Source organism: Scomber japonicus, chromosome 9, assembly GCF_027409825.1.
Source record: "Scomber japonicus isolate fScoJap1 chromosome 9, fScoJap1.pri, whole genome shotgun sequence".
Taxonomy (NCBI): domain Eukaryota; kingdom Metazoa; phylum Chordata; class Actinopteri; order Scombriformes; family Scombridae; genus Scomber; species Scomber japonicus.
Genome location: NC_070586.1, coordinates 6,033,069 through 6,051,044, shown reverse-complemented (window position 1 = coordinate 6,051,044; position 17,976 = coordinate 6,033,069). Strand labels below are relative to the sequence as shown.

General features: G+C 40.0%; 1 protein-coding gene across 1 annotated transcript; it reads left to right on the top strand.

Moving 5' to 3' along the window:
• Positions 1–7,771: 7,771 nt before the first annotated feature.
• slc25a25a (solute carrier family 25 member 25a) lies at positions 7,772–16,742 on the top strand. The gene is made up of 10 exons (XM_053326255.1): positions 7,772–7,994; positions 9,861–9,987; positions 10,136–10,223; positions 10,305–10,416; positions 12,187–12,345; positions 13,656–13,808; positions 13,939–14,046; positions 14,522–14,689; positions 15,104–15,254; positions 16,000–16,742. Exons 1-10 carry the CDS (start codon positions 7,833–7,835, stop codon positions 16,182–16,184), a joined length of 1,413 nt encoding a protein of 470 aa, XP_053182230.1. The 5' UTR covers positions 7,772–7,832; the 3' UTR covers positions 16,185–16,742.
• The last annotated feature ends 1,234 nt before the right edge of the window (positions 16,743–17,976 follow it).

Below are 17,976 nucleotides of genomic sequence, written 5' to 3'. Positions count from 1 at the left end.
AGTTGAGGAAATATTCACAGTTTTCCAAGAAACTGTCTTCGAGTTGGAGGAGCAGATCGACCGTCAACGGAGATTGTTGGATATCGCCTGGAAACCAGAAATAAGATTACAGAGAATAGGTTTGTAAAGGTTTTAACATTTTTAACACCAGAAACAGACGAGTCAGCAGGATTTGATAACCGCTAAAGTTATCGACACAGTGGTTTAACCCTCCTGTTGGTCCTCGAGTCAAGGAAGGAAAGGAGGGAGGGAGGAAGGAAGGAAGGAAGGAAGGAAGGGTGGGAGGGAGGCAAGGAAGAAGGAGGACTGAAAGGAGGGAGGAGAGAAGGAAGGAAAGAGAGAGAAAGGAAAGAAGGAAAGGGAGGAGGAAGAAGGAAGGACAGGAGGGAGGGAGGCAAGGAGGAAGGAGGACAAAGAAGGGGGAGGAAGAAAGAAGGAAAGGAGGGAGGAAAGAGAGAAAGGAAAGAAGGAAGGAAGGAAGAAAGAAGGAAAGAAAGGGAGAAGGAGGGAGGAAAGAAGGAACAGTAAAAACAGACAGGGTCAATTTTTTAGATGCATTTAATTCTACATTTATTTATTTACATACTGTCACAGAAATGCAAAAATAAAAAACAATTAATACATGTATAAATAAATAAATGCATGTAGAAATACTAAAAAAAAGATAAATCTAGTAATACAGAAATTAGATATAGAAATAAGTTAATAAATAAATGTAGAAATAGATAAATACGTGTGAAAATAAAGATCTAGCATTTTTCATTTTTATATGAGACAAAGGTATAAAATAACACATACACACAGTATAATGTACTTACTTTCCTTGGATGTCTGCATCTTTTCTTCACTGTTTCCCCCTTTTGTCACTCCAGAGCTCTCACAGCATGTCTGTAAGGAGGAGGACATTCCTGCTGACCAAACGCCTCAGATTAAAAAGGAACAGGAGGAACCTTGCACCAGTCCGGTGGGAGAACAGCCCATACTGAAGAAGACGACTGCAACCTCTACGTTGACTCCTGGCTGTGAGGAAAGTGACAATAGAGAAAACCAGACTTCGGATTTGAGTCCTGATGAAATTCAGAGTGCAGCAGAGGAACCGGTCATTATGTCAGTTAAAAGCTCTGTGGTACCAGAGCCGAACAGTGACGACCAGCTCCTCTCTCACCACTCTCAAGTGGCTAACAAAGGAGACAAACATGAAGGTGAGAAGCCTTTCAGATGTGACACTTGTGGGAAGTCTTTCAAACACAAGAGCTCATTACCTCGACACATAAAAAGCCACGCGGTTAAGAAGCCGTACCTCTGCAACACCTGCGGGAGAGGTTTCATGTATAACAGGGACTTGAAATCCCACATAAGACGCCATACAGATGAGATCCCGTACCTCTGCAAAACCTGCGGGAGAAGTTTCAGATGTAACAGGGACTTGAAATCCCACATAAGACGCCACACAGGTGAGATGCCGTACCGCTGAAAATTTTATTTTCTGTGTCCCTTATGACCGGTTGTATTTGCTACAGTTTTTGTTATCTGAGGCTTCAGATGTGACACAAACAAATCAGCTGCTGTTACAATGTTTTGTTCATCATAAGACTTTATCTCAGTCTGTTTCACACTAAAGTCTGAAAAGTTAAGGTTAAAGAAAAGCACAATAACTGGTTAGTGACTTGTGATGTTTTCACTATTTTATTTACTGCTCTTTTTTTTGTGTCACTGGGTTTTACAATACATACACAATTTTTTTTTGTTCCAGTACCAGATACAGTTAAATGTGTTATTAAGCCAATAAACATAAAGGGTAAATAACGATCAAAGAGTGGTCTCATATATATATATATATATATATATATATATATATATATATATATATATATGTTTTACTTTACTAGTCTTTTTTAATCTTTATTTAATCAGGCAGTTTTGTTGAAATCAAGATCGGTTTTCCAAGAGAGACCTGAAAACAACAGTCATAAGACAAGAACACAATCAGCAAACACAAACAATACAACTACACAATCACTAAGGAACTGATAAATACAGTTAAAAGAATCCTAAGAAAAACAAACAAACAGATAATGAAGCTTAAAAATCTCCAAGAGGAATAGAAAGAATCTCTGTTTGAGGGCAGTTTGCCGTTCAGTCCAAGGCATCCTCATTGACATTAAGATGTTTTTTTTTCCAAGAGAGAGGGTCATAAGACAAGAACACAATCAATAAGGATCAATAATTAAGATAAAAAAGTTACAAGAATCCTGAAAAAAACATCAGATAATGAAGCTTAAACATTTCCAAGAGGAATAAAAGGTTCTAGTTTGAGGGCAGTTTGCAGTTCAGTGCATTTAAAAGGTGCCGAGTACCCGAAACCAGTTCTGCTTACATTATTGTGGGGGGTAACTTTGGATCAGATACTCGATGGAGATTCTGTCACATTTAAATGAGACAAGAGATGTGAAGTAGTTTGGAAGCTTTAACAGTTTAAAGCTTTACAGATAAATAAGATGGGATGGTTTTTCTTCTTGACTGTGAGAAAGTACAACCAACTGTATGATACAGAGAACAATGATAAGTTCAATATATGTCATTAGTGATAAAGGGTAATGCACTGTGATAAGGGTTTAACTGCTGATGTGATGATGGAGCAGCATGACAGTATTGATATATCTCTCCATAGTCAAGGACAGAAGCATTGTTTGATTTTTCATTTTCGAATTAAATGTCTTTGACCTGGTTACAGGTTCATCAGTTGTCTTTCCTTGGTCTACTTTTGATAGGTACTAACTACTGCACCCTGGGAAAACCCCACAAGCTCTCACACAGACATCTAGCTATCACCAATTGGCCCTTGTCAGTCACTCAGATCCTTACTGTGCTGATTTTTACTGCTTTCAACACATCAACTTCAAGAACAATTCAATTCAATATTTATTTCAGACCAGTTCGGTGCATAAAAACACACATACATCAAGACACAAACAAACAGAACAAAAAGACATACAAACCCCCTCTTCGGTGCCTCCAAAAACTAGAGAAATAACAGGTACTACTCTTTTTAGGCATGACTAAAGCCATAATAATTTCATTTGTAGAGTGCTTCAGCCGCACAGACAGTGTAACAGTTATCCTCATCTTCATCACCTCTGGAGCTGCAGAGAGAGATGACATAACACTGTCATCCTGGTGGACTCACACCAGCAAACATTCACAGGTGTGTAAATGTATTTTGTGAATGAACACATTCATATTTCAGTTTTTAATTATGTTTTTTTTTTAAACTAAACACAATAAGATGAGAGTTTCAGCTTGAGGTCTCACATTTAAATCTCGTTTGATGCAGTACCACAGGTTGACCAGGAGATGTCACCCTTCTGTTTCAATCAATCATTGCTTTCCATTGAGTCCTGTGTATTAAGTGGTGTAAGAAAAAGAATATATTTGGTCTATGTTAAATCTCTGTATAATTAATTAACTACATTTTAAAACCTGTTTAACTTTCATTAATGCACACTTACTAGATGATAAATAAAGTTGCATGTCCAAGCATGCTCAATTCTGACCCTTTTGGGAATATCAACTGTAAATTTAAATTTAGATTAAATGATTTGCCCTCAAAAGAAACATGCAGAAAAAGTTTGAGTTTCTGTCTAAGGTAATAATAACTGGTGCTGACTCTCATCTGGATTGTGGCAGCACGACACCCTGTTTTACAGAGATATAGGCCTAGAGATACCCAGTTGAACTTTCACCTTCTGACAGTGAAGAAGTTGTTGACAGCTCCACCAAATAGCTTTCCCTCTAAACTTCTCACATGGTTTCATTTCAATAAATGTTCAAATTATCCAATATTTCAGCAAAAATCAAAGTTTGGAGAAAAGTCTAGCTAACTGTATATAAAGTAGTATAAACTAGCTAACTGTATATAATGTAGTGTAAACTAGCTAACTATATAAAGTAGTGTAAACTAGCAAACTGTATAAAGTAGTGTAAACTAGCTAACTATATAAAGTAGCGTAAACTAGCTAACTATATAAAGTAGCGTAAACTAGCAAACTGTATATAAAGTAGTGTAAACTAGCTAACTATATAAAGTAGTGTAATCTAGCTAACTATATAAAGTAGTGTAAACTAGCTAACTGTATATAATGTAGTGTAAACTAGCTAACTGTATATAAAGTAGTGTAAACTAGCTAACTGTATAAAAAGTAGTATAAACTAGCTAACTATATAAAGTAGTGTAAACTAGCTAATTGTATATAAAGCAGTGTAAACTAGCTAACTGTATATAAAGTAGTGTAAACTAGCTAAATATATAAAGTAGTATGAACTAGCAAACTGTATATAAAGTAGTGTAAACTAGCTAACTGTATATAAAGTAGTATAAACTAGCTAACTGTATATAAAGTATATAAAGTAGTATAAACTAGCTAACTGTATATAAAGTAGTGTAAACTAGCTAACTGTATATAAAGTAGTATAAACTAGCTAACTGTATATAAAGTAGTGTAAACTAGCTAACCGTATATAAAGTAGTGTAAACTAGCTAACTGTATATAAAGTGGTGTAAACTAGCTAACTGTATATAAAGTAGTATAAGCTAGCTAACTGTATATAAAGTAGTGTAAACTAGCTAACTGTATATAAAGTAATGTAAACTAGCTAACTGTATATGAAGTAGTATAAACTAGCTAACTGTATATAAAGTAGTATAAACTAGCTAATTGTATATAAAGTAGTGTAAACTAGCTAACTGTATATAAAGTATATAAAGTAGTATAAACTAGCTAACTGTATATAAAGTAGTATAAACTAGCTAACTGTATATAAAGTAGTATAAACTAGCTAACTGTATATAAAGTAGTATAAACTAGCTAACTGTATATAAAGTAGTGTAAACTAGCTAACTGTATATAAAGTAGTGTAAACTAGCTAACTGTATATAAAGTAATGTAAACTAGCTAACTGTATATGAAGTAGTATAAACTAGCTAACTGTATATAAAGTAGTATAAACTAGCTAATTGTATATAACGTAGTGTAAACTAGCTAACTGTATATAAAGTAGTATAAACTAGCTAACTGTATATAAAGTAGTGTAAACTAGCTAACTGTATATAAAGTAGTATAAACTAGCTCCACCTCCAGCAGCTACAACACATGCTGCTCTAACACTGATGCTTCACTATTAATGATCTAATGATGTCATATATAATAATATATCACTTTTACTGTAATACTGCATACTACATCACTATAATACTGCAGTACTTTTACTGTAATACTACATCACTCATAATACTGCAGTACTTTTACTGTAATACTGCATACTACATCACTCATAATACTGCAGTACTTTTACTGTAATACTGCAAACGACATCGCTCATAATACTGCAGTACTTTAACTACATCAAGCTGATAATACTGCAGTACTTTTACTGTGGTAGGATTGTGCATGCATGTAATGGAGTATTTTTATATAGCTGTATATATGTGGTATTTTTACCTAAGTAAATAATCTAAGTGCTTTGGGACCGGTCAGCCAGCCAATGCACTCAGTCTTCAGTTAAACACCAGACCTTTTGTGTGCAGAGTCAGAGTCCCATGAAGCAGCTGCCACCCACCATCCAGTGCTGCCTGCAGAGAGGAATCAAGTCCAACACAACCTCATTCACCTGCCCTCCACCACTGCAGCTTTATCTAACATTGATTTGATGTAATAAGAGGTCTTTAAGTTCATTAAAAAAAACTTGAATTACAGATATAGATATTGACATGATTTGACTCATTTGGACGGCTGGAGCTTCATATTAGCCTATAATGGTCTGATAACAGCTAGAAAAACATGTGTCAGTGTTCATTTGGGTTCCTGACTGTTGTTTTAAGACAGACTTGAAACACTGTCAATCCGTCCTTTAACACAAAAGTATGTGGATAGACATAGTTGTCTTTATCTCCACATACTTTTGTTTTGGCTATAGTTTATCTGGTTGTAGGTTCAGTCCAGAATTATTGACACTAGCATGAGCTGCAAAACCTCTCATGGACTCTTCTTTTATAAATTAATCTTAAACCAACTTGAGGAAAACAAATTAGTGAAGCGCATCAATACCGAGAAGTCACAGAACCTCGCTCTGGCTGATAGTTAATCCACACGCTAAGGTGTTTGTGTGTGTGTGTGTGTCATATGTAAACCCAGACAGGATCAGCTGACCTCCTGGGCTTGTAGCAGCTCTTGGCGTTCCTTCAATCCTTTTTTTGGATTTTGGCACTCATCCTTGTCCCAGTTGGTCTTCATCCCTCGAGATCGTTTCTGCAGAGAACAAGATGTAGTCACTACACTGCCAGACGCCAGATGCCAAATACCATGACCGCTACTGTCTGCAGCGGGGGTCAAGTAAAACATGAGTAGAAAATGTTAAATTGAGAGTTTTAGTGACACATTTAATTATCTCACAGTGATAGATATACAATAAGGGAACAAACTGAGAGAGGTTTTCCAAAACTGAGGCACTTATGGTCAAAATCAGAACTTGTTTTTTGGTTTGTTTTTACTTATATTGTGTTTTACTTTGATATTTATTTTTTATTCTGGTTTAATGGTATTGTAGGAGAGATCATTTTTGTTTTTTGACATGCTCCAAGACAAAATATTCATGCAGGACAGTGAAGAGTGAACTAGTATAAAACCCTTAAGCTTAATGCTTGTTGTTGTTGTTTTGCTTGTTTGTTTTTTGTTTTTATGGTCAATGTTTAAAGTCAAATTTTCTTCTGGATACTGATACAAGTTGAAGTTAAAGTTGCTTAATTAGCCTACTATTTCTAGCACATACATGTTTACACATTTTGCAGCTATTTTAAGATTTTAAAACATATCTGAAAGTAATATCTGCAGCCTGTTACACTGTGAAGCAGGTTTGGTGTGTTTTATTATGTGATTTATTGCATATTTGTGAGAAGATTTGCACCACTAAAGTACAGGATCTTACATTATTAGCCAATGTTGCAGCATTATATTTTACAGGCAGGACATTTTGACCCCTAACAAATTCATCTGACTACTAAAGTGCAAAATGAGAGTGCAGGACAACTGCAAATAGCTGATTTTTAATTAAATGTAATAGTGAAAAATAAGTATGCAAATTTCCAGAAAGATTTGATTAATTTGTCTTGTTATAAATTGCACTTACTTAACTTTTGAGAGGGAGTAGAAGTCAGTTTATTTAATTCTGTTTTTATAATTAGGTTGGACATTAAAATAACTGGTCTGTCTTGATGTTTTATTGCTTTATTCACGTCATAGGCTACCTTACTATAACAAGTGTTCCCATTTTCTCCCAAAAAGTTCAATCTTTTAGGATCAATTGCTGCGTCAATCGTGTTATCTGTCAGCAGTCAGGTGGTTGTTTTTCATCTGTGTCTGTTTCTGGCTTTGTAAGGTTACAAGGACTTTGTTGTGGATGTTTTGCGGAGGTCACAGCAGCACATGTACCGCCAAGTCGGCCCTGGGTGGCCTCTGTCACAATTTAAATGAGCGAGAGGACGTGATTGGCTAAGATTCCACGAGCTGAATGAAAGAAAGCATATGATTGGTCGATATGCCCTCCATTACGCTCTATCTGAAGGCGGGACTTAGACGGGCCCATCAATGGGCGGCCTCTGCGATTGGCCGTAGTAAAAATGACGTATATAAAGGGGGCGGGGTGTAGAGTCATTCTTTTAACAGCCGGCGTTTCTCATACCGGCATTTCAGCTTCAACCACCGGCGAGTTCATACCTCGCTGCTGTGCTATTTATTTATTTATTATAGATCCTTTTTTAAATTTTAAGGAACCACACAATGCTCAGCCTGTGCCTTTACGTCCCGGTGTCTAACTCAGACCCGGTTGAGGTGGAGTATTTCGAGTCTAACAGCCTTCCGTCCGAGTTGAAGTCTCTCTTTAACAAACTGAGCGTCTTCCTGCCGTCTCAAGAGTTTTCTACCTATCAAAGATGGCGAAAGGTAAGAAAATGAACTTTTTATTTGAACAAAACACACCACGTAGCATTACTTACATACTACTTGTATACATTAAGTTAATTTACTTTTACCGGTTTTAAATCCTTCCTTTCCGGGAACATGTGTTACGCTTTATCTGGTGACCGTGTTATCTGGTGCCTTGCTCACATTACATTACACTACAAGAGGCGAATGAGTCCTCTAAACACCATTTAACACACAAAGAATTAGATATTAAACAGATGCATGTGCATTTTTAAAAGTATTAAAACTGCAATTAAAGGTTTTATAGGAGAAAGTCACCAGTTAACACGACCACCAGTTAAACCGTAACACCGGAAGAATTGGCACGATTGTAAGAGAGAAAAAAAAGCCTTTACCACAAGGCCGCACTCCCGCCCGGCTTCCAGAAAAGTCTTTAAAATTATATTTCTGACTTTAGATAATACATTTTTTATATAAGCAACGTGCATATGTTTAAAATGATGTTGTTTGCGGTGTGTTTTAGTCTGTTTTGTGTGTAATATAGTAATGCTACCACACGTTTCTCTTAAAAAGAAAAAGGGGAAAAAAAGCCGGCACATGCCTTGAAGCCGGCGTCATTCATTTCTCGGAATCCACCCTAAAGAGGAATTTAGTCCGATTCAGTCACATGGTTGGCGGTTTTTTGATCAAATCTGCATATTTTTGCAAAATTAAACTAAAAAAAAAACAAGCATTGAAAGCTTCTTTATTGACAATGCATGAAAAAATACATCATAGGAACAACTTTGTGCACTAAAATTGAAAGAAAAAAGTGCAAAATGCAACATGTAAAATATGCAATGAATATCATATATAGTGATTGCTAGCATGTTTTACTTGTGAACATTTCTGATGGTGTGAACTTAAAACTTGAACCTTGATTTTTGTGCTGCTTGCTCTTATCTTACTATCAGTGACACACAGGCCCATTTCTAACCAGTCATATCTTATCAGTAGAGCAGTTACCACATTTATGACTGTCTCACTTGAATTTCTGGAGAAAGCAAAAAATAGCACAAGGCAAATGCTTCACTTACCAGCTAAAAAAACTCTTAAAACAATTATAATCCATTGAGTCACTGCTAAAATATGAATATTCAGTAGCTTGCTTGCTCGGTCAGGGGCAGCTTTATCCTGCACCTCCCCAGGGAAGCACAAACATATGCTGTAACTGAATACACTTAGAAAAATGCAAATATTTAAATTTGGTCACATGTCATTCCTCTTTTTAAACAAGCTATAAGTCACATTTATGCACTTGTGAAAACATGTTAGCGTGAGCTGCAGGGGAAGAGCATAACCAAGGTGTTTCATTACTATGTGACAGTCATATGCCTGCCTTTTGGGCAGCAGGTCAATTGGTGTACCCTTATTTTACCCCCCCCCCCCCCCCCCCCCAATGAGCAGAGGCTGCAGCTTAGACAGGATTAAAGCAGTTGGCAGGTCGTTCAAGCAGTAGAGGCCCAAAAATAGACTTGGGTTGTCCTGGGGAGAGAGAAAAAAAAAGAAAAGAAACTAACATCATTACTGCCATTCAAGAATGCCAAGAGCACCATGACTTGGCTAATGGGGTCACAGCGGTGTCCGATGGGGTCATGAAACACAAGCTGGGACACATTTTAACATTCAGGACTGGTTAATTATATAGCTTTGGATGCTAATTTTAAACCTAGTAACCTTTTTTTTAAGAGCTTGTGATACCTGTTTCATAAGATGTCCATTAAAAAATGTTTTGCTGTCAACATCAATGATCCTTCACACACTTTTTAATACAGTGTGATATCTGCTGTGTGGAGTCCTAAAATAAAGTCTTTACTCATTGCATGTATTTTTAATGTCTTGCAGAAAACTTTAAAAAGGGAAGAAAACGACGCAGACGTACAACTGGAATTCGACGAGTTTGTGCAATATCTTCAAGATTACGAGAAGGACCTTAAACTTGTGGTGAAGAGTCTCGACAGGAAGAATGCAGGTATGAAAGAGGCGCCCGCGCAAATCTGAGGCTTTTTGAGTTTCGTTGCGGATGAGTCTGCACTCACTTGGTTTCATGTTTCACTTTGTGTCAGACTAACTGAAACTTTGTCTTTGTGTCTTCCTTTTTTCTTTCTTTCTTTTTAAAGGTCGCGTTGATGCTAAAGAGTTCATGCAGTCTCTTTGGGAGATCGGTGTTCATATTTCTCCGAGGCAGGCAGAGAAAGCCCTTCAGAGGTAATTGAATCCACCTGTTTCACACACTTGAATTGTAGATTTTAAAAAGGTCAGTATCTTACATTTGTTTTCATCTTATAGCATGGATAAGAGCGGGATGATCACAATCAGCAGTAAAGACTGGAGCAGCTACCCCATGGTGGAGAAGGCGGAGAGCATCCCTGAGATCATCCTCTACTGGAAACACTCCACGGTTAGTGTTGCGGTCCGCTCTGAAATCGCACATCAACACATTTTTCCCCAAAAAGGGAACAGCTGAGCCACAACAAAGCTGCTCTTTCATCACACAGCAGGCAACGAGGAAGGCCTCTGATTCATGAATCAAGAGTTAGAAAACTCCCTATTATCAGGAATTGGTGTCTCAAACATTTACTGGTGTCCTATTTTAGACTCAGACGGGAACCACAGCGCACCCAATAATTGTATCAGTCCACCTAATTAAAGTACATTAGGCGTTGTTCTTTCCTCCGGTCTGACATTAGCGGGTCAATTGAGAAGCAAACTGCACGAAAAGCTCAATGGGCTCAAGTCCGTGCGTCAGCGGTTTAAGCTCTTATTAGGTCATGAATGGAATCGTTCCCGTTCCCGGAGGATTATGTCTGATGGATTTGCCGCTGCTCTGTCTGACTGTTATGTAAAAGGAGCAGCAGTCAATCAGATCAGGGTGGCAACTGTAATATATAGCACAGCTCCCTCTTTGCAAGACGAGGACAACCTGATCTTGATTTTAGTTCAAGTATTTTACCTCCCAAGGCGTTCAGTGAGTTTTAGCAGCTTCGACTTGGCACCGAAGAGACACGACAGACTGAACCCGAGCCAAGAATAAAGCCGGAGTTTACCCTCCTGAAGGGGGCCCGGCACATTACAGCCGAGCTACTGATGAAACAGGAGCTGCTGGGTCATTCCAGTCTGCAAGGAAAGAAATCTGCATGATTTAATGCTCAAAGAAAAGTCAGAACGTACAGTCTTTATGTCCCAGAGTGACACTGAAACAACCTGCAGGCTGCCAGATATGAGCCGGAGGTGATTGATTAGGAAGCTGCAATAAATAGTCAATTTTTATATTGACTCAATAAAATTGTATAACGGTGACAAAGCAAGAACATCGAGACCTTAGACATTATTTAGAAAGCCAGCTTAATGAATTTTGCTGTTCTGTGGCTGTTTAAATTAAATGGAGGATTTCCTAAGTTCAGACAAGGGGAGCTACAGTAGTCTCAGGTCTACAGCGATCCAGTTTTAAGCATTGCCGGCTGACCCAGATTGTTTCGACACTCCTCGCACTCTTTGACCTTTGCTCGCTGGTCTCTTGCATTAAGATCTGATTTCAAAGCAGCAGCAGTACAGTGAGTCCACGAGTATATGACACAGCTGTCTCATTTAAAATCAATGATGTTCACGTGAACTGAGACACCTGTGGGATCAAACTCCACCAAACACATAATGTGATCTTTACTGTAGCCAAATTCCTTTAATACATGTCACATTTAACAGCTGGCAACATGAAAAAATGACCTAAATAGCACAAAATGACTTTACTAAAGACATCTGCTACCTCTAATCCAGGGGTGTCAAACATGCGGCCCGTGGGCCAGAATCAGCCCACCGAGGGGTCCACTCCGGCCCACTTTCCTTCCTTCCTTCTGTCCTTCCTTCCATCTTTCCTTTCTTCTGTCCTTCCTCCCTTTCTCCCTTCCTTCATTCTGTCTGTCCATCATATCTTTCTTCCCTCCCTCCTTCCATCTTTCTTTCCTGTCTCCTTTTCATTCCTTCCTTCCTTCCTTCCTTCCTTCCCTCCTTCCTTCCTTCCATCTTTTTAATGATCCGGCCCACATGAGATCAAATTGGTCTGTAAGTGGCCCTTGAATGAAAATGAGTTTGACACCTCTGCTCTAATCTGTCATGTCTTCTTTCAAAGAGTTAAAGGTTTAATTTTCTTCCATCTCTCTCTCTCTCTGGTTAGATATTCGACGTGGGTGAGAACCTGATGGTACCCGACGAGTTCACCGTCGAGGAGAAGATGACCGGCATGTGGTGGAGGCACCTGGTCGCAGGCGGAGCAGCTGGAGCCGTTTCCAGGACATGCACTGCTCCACTGGACCGAGTCAAAGTCATGATGCAGGTAAGACTTTTGGGAACAGAACACAGTGTTATAGAGGAAAGAGTGGAAAGTCTTATCTTGCATGTTATTTGCTACAGAGGGTAATAATCGTCAGCTTGTGGGTGCTGTGACCCAGTTATCAGCAAGTTCAGTTCAGTCCAAGAAGAGATTAATCTTTAAAATGAAGAGTAAAACATGTACAGGACTCTCCAGGAGGGGATACTTTGACCTTTATTTTGTAACTTTTTCATGTGGCACAATCAGTGAGTCGAGACAGATCTTGAAAGAAGTTGCTCAACAGAGAGAGAGAGAGAGAGGGAGAGAGGAGTCGGTGTTACTCAAGTGCCTCGAGGTTAATATTTAAATAGAGGGGGGGCCGGAGTCCAGGGACTGATAGTGTGTCACAGCCAGGCCACCTGACCGGCCAATGACGGCTCACTAAAGGTTCGTTCCACCCTTGGACTGCGTAATCCCCCGAGTCAGATCCAGCGTCATCAATGAGCTTTTGAAGGTCTAAGCTCACAGACATGATTCAGGATCTGTGTCAATGGCCCACAGATTTGCGTCAGCCGTTGTGTGTAAAGTCGACTTTGAAACATGAAGCGTGCCCCCCCGATCGATTCCTGAATGATGCAAAAAGAAAACCCTACAAACATTATTGGCCCAAATGGAAAGAATCCAAAATCACACATTTATCCCTTTTCCTATCAAACACCTCATTCATTCATCATTCATCATTCATTCATTAACCCTCCTGTTGTCGTCAAGTGAGGGAGGAAAGGAGGAAGGTAAGGGGAGAAAGAAGGAGAGAGGAAGGGAGAGGAGGGGAGAAAGGAGAGAGGAAGGGAGAGGAGGGGAGAAAGAAGGAGAGAGGAAGGGAGAGGAAGGGAGAGAAGGAGAGAGGAAGGGAGAGAAGGAGAGAGGAAGGGAGAGGAGGAGAGAGGAAGGGAGGAAGGTAAGGGGGAGAAAGAAAGAAAGAAAGAAAGAAAGAAAGAAAGAAGGGAGGAAGGACAAAGGAAAGGAGGAAGGTAAGGGGAGAAAGGAGAGAGGAAGGGAAAGAAGGAGAGAGGAAGGGAGAAAGAAGGAGAGAAGGAAGGGATGAAAGGAGGAAGGTAAGGGAGAAAGAAAGAAAGAGGAGGGAGGAAGGAAGGTAAGGGGGAGAAAGAAAGAAGGGAGGAAGGACAAAGGAAAGGAGGAAGGTAGGGGGGAGAAAGGAAAAGAGGAAGGGAGGAAAGATGGAAAAGTCAAACCAGACAGGGTCAATTTGACCCAGGAGGCCGACATGAAGGATAATTAATTAAATGTGTTCTTCTTCATCTTCTTCTCTTCAGGTTTACGGATCTCGAACCAACAACATGTGCATCATGAGCGGTCTGATGCAGATGATTAAAGAAGGAGGCATCAGGTCGTTATGGCGAGGGAACGGCGTCAACATCATCAAAATCGCTCCCGAGTCAGCGCTCAAGTTCATGGCGTACGAGCAGGTACGACAAGTTACCTCAGACCTCTCTCTACACACACACACACACACACACACACACACACACCTGTTATTAGAACCCACATCCTAGTGTCAGAGTTAATCATTTAATCGACTTCTTCTTCTGTCTCCAGATCAAACGGTTGATCGGCAGCGATAAAGAGACTCTGAGCATCTTGGAGAGGTTTGCTGCAGGTTCTCTGGCAGGAGTCATGGCTCAGAGCACCATCTACCCCATGGAGGTGAGTCTCACAGCTGGAAACCTCATCCTCCCCGGGTCAAATTGACCCCGTCTATTTTTACTCTTCCTTCCTTCCTTCCTTCCTTCCACTCTTTTCTTCCTTCCTTCTGTCCTTCCTCCCTCCTTCCCTCTTTCCTCCCCATTACCTTCCTTCTTTCCTCTCTTTGTCTCCTTCCTTCTCCTTCCTTCTCCTTCCTTCTCCTTCCTTCTCCTTCTTCCCCTCCCCATTACTTTCCTTCTCCTTCCTTCTCCTTCTTCCCCTCCCCATTACTTTCCTTCTCCTTCCTTCTCCTTCCTTCTCCTTCCTTCTCCTTCCTTCTCCTTCCTTCTCCTTCCTTCTCCTTCTTCCCCTCCCCATTACTTTCCTTCCTCCTTCCTCCCTACCTTCCTTAACTCGAGAACGATAGGAGGCTTAACATAAATGAAAAGAACACAGCATTAATTCCTCTTCTCTTTCTCTTTGTCTCCTCTCCCAGGTTCTGAAAACCCGTCTGGCTTTAAGGACGACCGGACAGTACTCGGGTATCTCGGACTGTGCGAAGCAGATTTTCAGGCGAGAAGGCCTGGCAGCGTTTTACAAAGGCTACATCCCCAACATGCTCGGCATTATCCCCTACGCTGGCATCGACCTGGCCGTGTACGAGGTGAGCAGAGTCTATTTTTACCTCCTCGGTAGTGTCAGGTTCTGTTTTTAGTATTTTTATCGCTCCGTTAATAAAACCTCGGTACATATTTATCTTCCTTTTGGCTTCTAATCAGAGCAGAAATGTTGATCTTCTGGCTTCAAATTCACCACATTTTACATTTTTTAAACTTTGCACACTGATAAAATATGATATCAAATAAAAGAGAGAAAGTGTTCGGCTATATTCACAAGAGCATAAAAGATATTACGCCATCTTTCCTCGACTGGAACAGATGAAGTAACTTGAAATGTCAAGAAATCTCATGACAGAGGTTACATAAGTCTCTAAATGACATAACGCTGTGAAAAATGTCCTAATACACCAACACGATGAATCATTAACCATCCCTTTCTTTCCTTTTTTCTCCTTCAGACCTTGAAGAACAGCTACCTGCAGCAGTACGGTACCAACAGCACCGACCCCGGCGTTGTGGTCCTGCTGGCTTGCGGCACCGTGTCGAGCACCTGCGGTCAACTCGCCAGTTACCCCCTCGCTCTCGTCCGCACCCGCATGCAAGCACAAGGTGAGGCCTTCATATCCTGAAGCTCTGTTACACCCTCTGATAGGAATAATCTGACTAGTGCAAGGGTAGAATATAGAGTAGGAGGACATTTAGGGTCTTAAGAATCGACTGTTTTCCTACTAGGACTTCTTTAAAAAGTGTGACACTGGGTGAATATTTATCACCGCTGCTGTAAAACAGTTACGAAACAAATTGGACATTAATCTGAACTTGACTCAGCGCCACACCTCTGTTCTCTTTACGGGTGGAGAGAGGTGAGACATGAGTCAGTGAAGGTGTTGGTTAGTAAAACGGCAAATGGCGGCCTGATGGGTTTAACCCTCCTGTTGTCCTCAAGTCGAGGGAGGGAGGGAGGGAGGGAGGAAAGGAGGAGAGACTGAAGGAAGGAAGAAGGGGAGGAAGGAAAGGAAGGACAGACAGGAAAGAAGGAAGGGAGGGAAGGTAGGAAAGAAGGACAGGAAAGTAAGAGGGATGAAGGAAAGGGAGGGAGGAAAGAAGGAGAGACTGGGGAAGGAGGGAAGGAAGGAAAGGGGGGTGGAGGAAGTACAGACAAAAGGATCGAAAGCAAAGAAGATGGGGTCAATTTGACCCGGGAGGACGACACAAGGGTTAAGATTAAAACCAGTTATTTAAATCCAGAGAAGAAGAAGAAGAGAACAGGAAGTGATGCAATGAGACTCGTAACCTTTACCATTTCTATTGCGACATCCTCTTTAAGTCTAATCTCTTATCTTTGTTTCTACAGCTGCGACAGGAGGCAGCCAGCAGGCCACCATGTCAAGTCTCTTCAGGCAGATCCTGCAGACCGAGGGTCCCACGGGTCTCTACAGAGGCCTCGCCCCCAACTTCCTAAAAGTCATCCCGGCCGTCAGCATCAGCTACGTTGTGTACGAGCAAATAAAGACACAGCTGGGAGTGACATCACGCTGATTCACCACCACCACCACCATCACCCTTCCCCCCCTTCCTTTCATTGTCACCATGAGGAGTGTGTGACCTCCCACCCTTCCTAAATACACACACACACACACGCCCCTCCCCCCCCTCCTCTAAATACCACCCACCTACCCTCTCCCCTACTCGAGGGAATCCCAGGGACCTTGTTGGGGTTCGTGGACGCTTCTCATTCTGTGAATGTCAGCTGACGAAAGACGAGAAAGGCCAAGAAGGAAAGATGGAAGGATATATGGACTCTGTGAGCTCAGGTGTTTTTTTTGGGGGAGGGGGGGGGAGGGGGGCTGACTGTGACTGTGACTGTGACCGCTGCTATTTATGTTTTAAAGAAGTCGCACCAAAGAAGCCTGAATGTTTAAAAAGACTGTAAATCAAGAATCGAGGACCAAATGTTAAGGTTTTTTTTTTTTTGGCTCTTCAATTTTTTTTGGTGCCTGAGGAGAAAGTCTTCAGTTCTCATGTTGGTGTGACTTTACGTTAAGTTTTTTTTGGGGGGGGGTCAGTCAACATCCGTTATATACATACACACACACATGCATACACACCACCTCCAACTCCTCTACCTGTGTAAAGTACTAAAGACAGATCACATTTTATTTTTATAGACAGTTAAAAGCATTATTCTACTAAATCTCTTTATACTTTATATTTATAGAGAGAAGAAAAGGGGGGGGGGGTTTTTGCACATGAGAGTTTGATCTCTCTCTGAACCCCCCCTCCCCCTCCCCCCTTCCCCCCTCCGTCCTGAATGAATGAATGAATGAATGAGCGGAAAGATAGATGAAGAGAGTATTTATTCATTTATTCATCTGTTCTGTATATTTATTGTTTTAATTGTCTGGAGGAGGAAGAGGAAGGAAGAAGAAGAGGAGGAGATGAATGCTGCTTGTCTCCTTTTTCTTCTTGAAGAGCCAAATGTGCGATTTCTTTTTTTTTGTTGCTAAGTTTTAAACCGATGCAGTGACTGTATTGACTGTATTGACTGTATTCAGGGGTGTGAGAGTGAGAGTTAACACCAGGCGACGGCCTTACTGAGTGGCTGCTGAACACTAAAAAAAACAAACTGTCTGGTTTTAAATGTTTAAAGGGAAGTTCATGTTGAATCCGTTAGTCACTGCGACTCGTATTACGCAACTTGAAAGTCTGCATGTTAGATGTTTTGGTTTTTTTTGCCCTTTTCTTTTCTTTTATTTCAAAAAAAGGAAAAAAGAAAGAAGTATAAATGTCTTAATGTTCAACTCAGGTTAGATCATTGTTTTAATTAACAGAAAAAATCACTTGTGGTTGTTTGTTGGGTTTTTTTTTTTTTCTTCATTTATACTCTTGAGTTTTTGTCGGGAAGGAAGGAGGAGGAAAAAAAGGGCTTTAAAAAGATGAAGCAACATAATGCACTTTAATGAATGTCAAGGTATCGATGCAGGTATTTAATTCTTTTGTAAAGAATGAGTTTTAGTCTTTGTTTTAATGGACCATATTTTTTTTTTTTGATGCAAATAAATGCAAATTCTCGTTATTCTCAAGTGTCCGGTCTCTCTTCATCTACACCAATCTGCATGTTTTATTGAATTAATTTAAAAGGTACATACATAACTAAAAAATAAGCACAATAAAATAAAAGGTAATAAAAAATTTAAGTAAATAAAAAATCACTATAAAATAAAACAGACACAATAGGAAATAACTAATAAGCACAATATTGTAGTCTTTATTATAACTCGGCTATAATTATGAAGGAATTAATTGTATTATTTTGGGTTTTTAACATTGA